Here is a 7,816-nt window from a genome sequence, read left to right on the forward strand (position 1 = left end):
TGGTATCTCGTGGGTAGAGGCCAGGGCTGCTGCTAAACATTCCCCAATGCACTTGGCAACCTCCCACAACAAAGAAGTATTAGCCCAAATGTCAATTGCACAGAGGCTGGAAACCCTGTCCTAGAGCTCAAGTCTTCTAACCTGGAGAGAGTTTGCTGGAAACTGCTATGAACTATTTACTTTTGTTCATGAAAGAAAACAATACACACTTAAAAATCTCCCATATATATTAGAGAGGCACATGCAGGGTAAGGGGGCGTGGAGAAGACCAGTGACAATGGAGCATGATTAAGATTGCCATGTGACCTGGGAGGAACTCTATGTATGTGTCTGTATTAAACTCCTCCAATCAAGGACTTGGCAATACAAAACCAGGGAGCCCAGTAGCCTTGGAAACACTTTTCATCTTATCTCATGTAGCAGCAAAAGAACAACAAAAGATACTTCTTTCTGTTATGATTTATCCTCCAGGATATCTTGATGATAAAATTATTACTATAAACCTAGAGTAGAGGAGGTCAGCAAACTTTTTCTGTAATATTAAGTAAATATCTTAGGCTTTGCAGGTTCTAGGGCCCATGTCACAACTACTTCACTCACCCACTGTAGCACAAAAGCAGCCAGAGACAATAACAGTGAACCCATGGATGTGGCTGCATTCCAATAACACTTCATTTACAAAAATGGCACCTGGTCGCATGACCCATGACAGCAGTTTTGCTGACCTCTAGTCTACGTGTTCAAATAAATGTGGGGCCAGCTGTAGATCCCATGTTAGTTGTGACATGAGCAGCTGCATTTTTTTTTATCTGCCTCCTTTCGTTTTATAGGGGTGGGGAGAGGGTGACGAACGCATTGCAATAGGTACAAAAAAACAATGGTTTCCCTGACTGACCCAATCACTGTGAAAACAGCTCAATCCAATAATTTTATTATCTCCCTCCGAAGTTGACACCAAGGCTCTCTAATTTATCACCAAGCATTTAACTCCTAAGATTTGCTTGGCATTACTGGAGTTTGTGGGGAATCCAAAAAGAAAAGTCACAGTCCATGTTCTTAAGGAGTTTGGGGGCTGGTACGGTGATAAGACACAACAAGGAACTTCAAATGCCATAGATAGATGATCTGTTAAAGGCACATGTGACATTTGGAAAAAATGGAACCTGGGTACATTCTTCTGTTACCAAAATAAATTTTAATTGATTTGAATACTTAAGTGTAAACAAAATGAAACCATAGTTTCATAGTTAGAAGGGGTATACAGTTTTTATAATCTGGAAGTTGGGAGTCTTTCTATTGAGACCAGGACCTCAAAAGCCACAAAGGAAAGATCCCATAAGAATAAAAAGTATCTACATGAGAAAAAGTCTGCCGTAAACAAGATCCAAAAGAACTGGGTAATTATTTTTAATACACATGGCATATAAAGAGTTTGATATTACTCAATCTTGTGAACTTGAAAAACAAAATCAATAGAAAACGATGACTAGACTAAAGGAAAAGTGGTCATAATTTACAGAAGTACAAATTGCCAATTAATTCTAAGTACCTGAGTAGAGGCTAAGAAAGTAAATAAAGGGGAAAAATCCAGACAAACATCGATTGACATTCATCACCATCACACAGGTCAGCTTCAGTCTTGGCTCCCTGGATCACATGCTCTGCAGCTGCTCTTGCTGAGGACGCTCCTGCCTGGAAGCCATGCTGACAGATGCCGCATGGAACCACTCCAGTCCCCAGTCTCAGCTGTGGCAGCCTTGAGTCATCCCATCCCAAGGGTCAGACAAGAGAACGAAGATGCCTGCAGATGACTCCAGCTCCCAGCTGTTGAAGTCACTCCCAGCTTTTCAGTTCTTCCAGGCTGAGTCCCAAGACGTTGTGGACACTGTGTGTGTGTGTGTGTGTGTGTGTGTGTGTGTGTGTGTGTGTACTCTAAAATCCTTACCCCCAGACTCCATGAGCAGAATAAAGTCATGGTGGTTTTACCCACTGAGTTTTAGCTGGTTGGTTGACAGAGTAAGAAAGTGAACACTGCTCACCATAAACAAGGCAGCCGAAGCCACTCATCTCTGGCCAGAGGTTGATGTAGGAGGGAAGCTATATCAGGAAGGATCTTGGAGGCCAAATGGAACACAACAGCTCACCCAGCTACAGCCCAGGGCAGGACCCTCGTACCTGCAGTGTGAGGACCGTCTTAGCTACCGGGATTCAAGAAAGCCCAAGCAATTGGAAAAGGCTGAGAGCAGGACCAGCACTGGGCATGGGCGGTCAGGTACATGTCCATTCATTGGTTGTGCTGCTCATCCAGACACCCCACCATGACCCAGCTCCCAGCTCCACTGCACTCCCTAGCTTCCGCCTGGTTCCCTGTGGGCTATGTTAGTGTAACGGCTGTGTGGCTCAAGCACCCAGTTGGAACTGGGCAAGTAGGGTAACTTCATCTAAGACAGGGAACCTAGCAGAGGGCTAGGAGCTTGGCTTCTAAAGCCAGACGCCCCAATCTCAAATCCCCGTAGACTGTGTTGTGTGAATTTGACAAATGTTTTTGACCTTTCTGGGCTTCAGTTTCTTCATCTCTAAATTGATGATAACAATCATTAATCCCAGAGAGTTGTGATGAGGCGTTAATGCATGTAGAGTGATTAGAAGAATGCCTGGCACACAGTACACATTCAAATGGGTTTAATTACTTTATATGTAACTTTAGAAGTTACAGCTTTGGCATTAACCTCTGGGGCACAGACAGTCAAGAATATAAGAGGAAATAACCGAGCGAGTGAATGCTGCAGAATATAACAGTAATCTCTCTAATGACTCAGACAAGTGCCCCCCCCCCNCTCCCACAACGGATGGTGGGCTATGCCCACCCGCAACTAAGATTGAACACGGCACCTTGAGCTGAGCTGCCATGAGCTGCTGACGGGCATCTGGATGGTGACTGGATTTGGAGCTGAGCTAGCTGCGCCCTCCACAACCAAGATTGAAGGACAATAACTTGGCTGTTCCCCTTCTCTAATTCCCTAATAAAATCTTAAAAAAAAAAGAGGTACAAAAGAGCACAGAGTGAAAAAATTCCTTTTTAGAGCAATGAAAATACTTTGTTTGATACTATACATGTGATTCATGCATGTGATTATATATTTTTCAAAACCCATAGAATGTACACCACCATGAGGGAACCCTAATGCCAACTATGGACTTTCAGTGATTTTGATGTGTCATGTAGGTTCACCCTTGGAAAAAAATGTACCTTATGGGTGATTGATGTTAATGGAGGAAGCTATGAATATTTGGAGGCAAGGAGTAGCTGGGAAATCTCAATTTTGTTGTAAACATAAAACTGCTCTAAAAAACAAAATGAAACAAAAACAAAACAAACAAAAAACAATAAAAAATTCCCTGTCTCCACTTATTTTCTCTTCCTGAAGGCAACCAAAATTCTACATATGATAAGACATGTTAAGAAGTATGCATATTCTTCTCCCTTCTTTTGTTTAAAGCAAATAGTAACAGAAAATTCATATTGTTGAATATATATGTATTTGTTTTTTTCATTTAAATTGTACCTTGGATATTATTCCATATGAGGGCATAAAGAGTTTCATCTTTCTATCAGATAGTTTCATAATATTCAGCCAAATATCATAATTATTTAACAAGTTCCCCCTGCTGGATGTTTTAATTTATTTTTGTTTCTCCACAGTATGTTGTGTTAGCTTGCACATATATATCTTGCAGATGTGTGAGCATATCATAAAATACCCTTAGAAATGGAATTGCTGCATCAAAAAGTATGTGAATTTCCAGTTTTGACAGATTGTTTTGTTTTTGTTTTTTTTTAGTTGAGCCACCCTGCCACCTGTTGGCAGCTCAGTACGGGCCAGGAATTGAACCGCTGTTGCTCAGAGCTCGCACTCTTGAGCAAGCTCTTAACCAACTGAGCCACTCGGCCTGCCAGATTGTTTTTTGACGGAGTCTGTACCAGTAACACTCCAGCCAGCAATGGATGAGAGCTCTGATGGCTGGTGAGGCCTTGACATATTTCCTTCCAGGCTTATTTTTCTTGATTTTTCCATGGCCCCATTTCCTCATCTTTAAAACAGGAATAACAGTACTTAACATGTATGGCGATTATAAGGAGTTAATATATGTAGAGGGCTTTAAACAAAGCCCGGTCCATAATGAAGATGTAAATACAAGCAATTATTTTGAAAATTCTATTACAAGGAAGGCTAATCATTGACATTATGTGAAACTGAGTACTTACAACTTTGGCATTAACCTGTGGGGCACAGACAATCAAGAATAAAAGAAGAAATAACCAAGTGAATGCTGTGGAATATAACAATAATCTCTCTAATGACTCCAATAAGCATGCCCCCTCCATCCCCCCATGAGCCCACCCAGGCTCACAAGGGCTCCTGGGTTCCACAGAGCCAGTCCTGTCCCCAGGCCCAGGTTCTCCATGGCTGAGCATACACGGGACTCCGGCCGCACCAGGTGACACCAAACTCCAGGGTCTACGGCCTCCACCATGGAAGACACTTCGCCATCACACAAAACCACCGCATGTGGAACCATCTCTTACCCAGAAGATCATTATGTCCACAATTCCCAGGAGCACCGCGTTTTCCCAGAGAGAGAACACAGGGCATATGCACTAAAGGGGACAGGGCGGCCCGGTTTTCCGGTCCCGTGGGCGCTGCTCCCTGTGGGTCCATCGTGCACAGGAGGAAGCTCTTGGGTCCTGCTGCTGGAGAGGATGGCAGGGTCCCCTCTGCAGGCAGCTCCATCCCTGGGGCCTCAGGGTCCCCTCAGCCGAACATCTCCTGGGAGGCGTAGGTCATGTACACGAAGCCGTCCTCATCCCTGTAGTCCCTGTAGACCTCTGCCATGGTCATGCTCATGCTGACCGTACTCTTGTTGTTCACTAGCAAGTAAAAGGCTTCAGTGGCCCCGAGGACCATGTGGCTTCTGGGGTGGGGAGGGGGCAGGAAGGGAGAAAGTTAACCTGGTGTGGGAAGAGCACAGAGCCAAAGCCTTACCTCTGTAGGCCACTGTAAACACGTCTATCCAAGATGCCCACCTCCCTACACTGTTGTGTCACCTCAAACTTGAGAATCACCCAGCAGAGGCTATTGAAAATGCACATTCCTGGGCTACCCCCACCCCTCCCAGAAGCAGCCTAGGAATCTGCAGCATTGTGATGCTCAAAGACACTGAATTACTCCATGTTTCTTCCTTGGGCAGAAAGGGGCAGGCCTTCCCATCATTAACTAGGAGACACACCAACACAAACATGCCAAGTAAGGAAGCTCCTCTTTGCTCTGAAATTAAAGGTAAGTATTTCCTCAGAAGTACAAAGGGAACCCCAATTTCTTCCAGCATCTCATGTTAAACAACCTTGGGTGACCTTTAGAAGGGACCTGCCGCCTCGCCTCTCAGTGAGTGCTCCCCCCACCCCCTGTCATCAAGGAGATAGCAAAGCATTAAAGTTCATCTGGACATGCTTTACATGTCAAGGTCAACCTGAGTCCTGATTTACCTGGAGCAGAGGACAGCATGACAACGTAACACTCGGGTAAAGGCTCAGCCTCACCTGAAGCACACATCCATTCACTGTAGTTGGGGAGGCAGGCACAGACTGCCCACTCCAGCCTCAGAGCTCCGGTGAGCTAGGTCCATGTGGCAGTGGGAGGCAGGGGTGGCTGGACCCTGAGTAATTTCACAACCAGATAGTCCCCCCCCAGAATAACCCTAAAGGTTTTAGCTCACAATTGCACTGCTAGTCTTTGGGTAAAAAAGAACTGTTCTGCAATGGGAACAGGTAGAGCTGGCTAGGAGTGAGCGTGTGGCCATTGACTCTAAAGGAAGCTCTGTTCCCTCAGCCCGTTCCTCCGTTTCCTGTCTTTGCCTTGCTCTCTCGTGATGAGGGTCATGGCATCCCCCTGGGGGAGAAGGCTGCGGGCAGGAATGTGTGTCCATTCTGCTCACTGCTGTGAACACAGAGCTCAGACAACACTCGGAACATAGCTGGTGCCCAATAAACACTGAACATCAAACGGGAATTGGGTGGTGGAGAAGATAGGAGGGCCTCTGACTGGAAAGGGGAGGAAGAATGGCTCTCAGAACTCAAAGAGCTGCTGCGGGGAGGGGAGTCACCTAATGTCGCATGAAGTTGTTGGGATCTAATCCTAACTCACGTGCTCCCTCGGTTATCTGCATTCACACTGGACTGACCTAAGCCTTCCTGAGGAGAAGGATCCAAATAATTCTACTCATCGAAACAAATAGAACAGAGACAAGCATATTTGTATTGTAGTCTTGAAACAAGCTGCAGCTGTTACTGGGCTTCCAACGGCTGGCCCCTCCAGACTTCAACCCTGTAAAGTACCGAGCCATGTTCGTGTTACTCCCTAGTCATTTGTAGTGAATCCATGGGTCAGGTGACACCACTTCACTGTCTTAAACTTTAAAAGTAGCTATGACTTCTTGGCTGGGCCCTAACCCAAGGGAGGAATGTGTTCTGGGGATACCTTCCTTGTCCCTGTTGTCAGACTTCTGAACGGTGCAGACAGCATTTGCCTTTTGAAAAGCTCCCCACTCCCCAGGCTTGCACACTCTGAAAAGGTGCTGTGTCTCTACTGGGAAAACGCTGGCTGGGTTTTCCACACTACCAGGAAGAAAATATCTTCTGGACTCACTTCGGAACCAAGACGACTTTAGGAAATTCTTAGAAATGTTTGCAGCTCTGACTGTCGTTAGGTTTGCGTATCACAGAGATTCTCCCACCTGTTTAAAATAGATGAATCTTCAGAGCATCTTTTCTGGGCACTACAGAACCTAAAAGGTGCTGGGTCACAAAGAAAACCCTTTTCCTCTCTTCTCAAAACCAAACAAGCTATCAAAGCAAACAGAAAAAGCCCAGGACCAACAACACCCCCCACCACGTGCACCTTGTCGCCTACCGGATGATGCTGAGGAACTGGGTCATGGTCAGCTCCTGCGGGACCAGGAACTTGGTCTTGTCCAGCAGGGGCAGGAACTTCTCCCTGGAGTAGCGCTCCACTACCACCTGTCGAGAGTTTCAGCCCCTAAGAACGTGACTCAGAGCTCTCAGTATCTTAGAATCTTAGAACAGGGAGAGAGAGTGGAGCTTTCGTTCTTCTTGTTATTGATTTATTATTTATTGCCCCCCCCCCGAGGAACAGAGCAGTATACCCCTTTTCCAAAAGTACAATAGAGCCTTACCGGGATCTTGTTTGGGAACTTTGCCCGGATTCCAGCCACTTCCTCTTGTCTGGTTGCTGTGAATAGTTCAAGTTCAAAAGAGTAAGTAATCGGCAAGAGAAATCGGTACCCTTTCCCCCTCCCTGTCTGGTAACCCAGACAGCTACCCCAGAGCTTTACCCAAACTCTTCCTCTGCTTGAATGGTCTGAGGCTTGGGCTTTTCTGCGGAGTCTGCATTTTGCTCAACAGCTCTGTCTGTGTCTGACTTAAAAAAAAAAGAAAGAAAAAAAACCCCACAGCCAGGACCTAACGCATTCCTCCAGCTGCTTTCAGCCCGCCTGCAGGAGCGTACAGGAGGCCCTTATGTAGGGCTGTGTGACATCAGGCCTCTCCCTCTCGCCTTCCCTCCTCCTTACCCCCTCCCTGTACAGGAGGAGGTCAGCTCTGAGGATGTAAACGGGACAGCCACCTGCTTATTGGTCAGAGAAAGTCACTTTGCTCATGACCAGTTCAAGATATTTTGTTTTTTCTGGAGAAATTAGGGTTCATAATAAAATGAGTGACTATGTCATCAAACAGCCTGGG

General features: G+C 45.8%; 1 protein-coding gene across 1 annotated transcript; it reads right to left on the bottom strand.

Moving 5' to 3' along the window:
- Window positions 1-4,410: 4,410 nt before the first annotated feature.
- On the bottom strand, window positions 4,411-7,536 carry MAP1LC3C (microtubule associated protein 1 light chain 3 gamma). The gene is made up of 4 exons (XM_019647587.1): window positions 7,411-7,536; window positions 7,252-7,307; window positions 6,969-7,075; window positions 4,411-4,974 (listed from the first exon to the last, which is right to left on the bottom strand). The coding sequence occupies exons 1-4, from the start codon at window positions 7,466-7,468 to the stop codon at window positions 4,815-4,817; spliced, it is 381 nt and encodes a 126-aa protein (XP_019503132.1). The 5' UTR covers window positions 7,469-7,536; the 3' UTR covers window positions 4,411-4,814.
- Between the last annotated feature and the right edge of the window lie 280 nt (window positions 7,537-7,816).

This window comes from Hipposideros armiger, unplaced genomic scaffold (assembly GCF_001890085.2).
Source record: "Hipposideros armiger isolate ML-2016 unplaced genomic scaffold, ASM189008v1 scaffold_113, whole genome shotgun sequence".
NCBI lineage: Eukaryota > Metazoa > Chordata > Mammalia > Chiroptera > Hipposideridae > Hipposideros > Hipposideros armiger.

What these genes read in the sequence shown, in the direction of transcription:
- MAP1LC3C (XM_019647587.1), bottom strand. Translation starts at nt 7,468, where the DNA reads ATGCAGACTCCGCAGAAAAGCCCAAGCCTCAGACCATTCAAGCAGAGG. An exon ending in CAAGCAGAGGAAGAGTTTGG is followed by an intron (nt 7,308 to 7,410) that starts GTAAAGCTCTGG and finishes AACTATTCACAG; the next exon opens with CAACCAGACAAGAGGAAGTG. An exon ending in CAGTTCCTCAGCATCATCCG is followed by an intron (nt 4,975 to 6,968) that starts GTAGGCGACAAG and finishes TCCCCACCCCAG; the next exon opens with AAGCCACATGGTCCTCGGGG.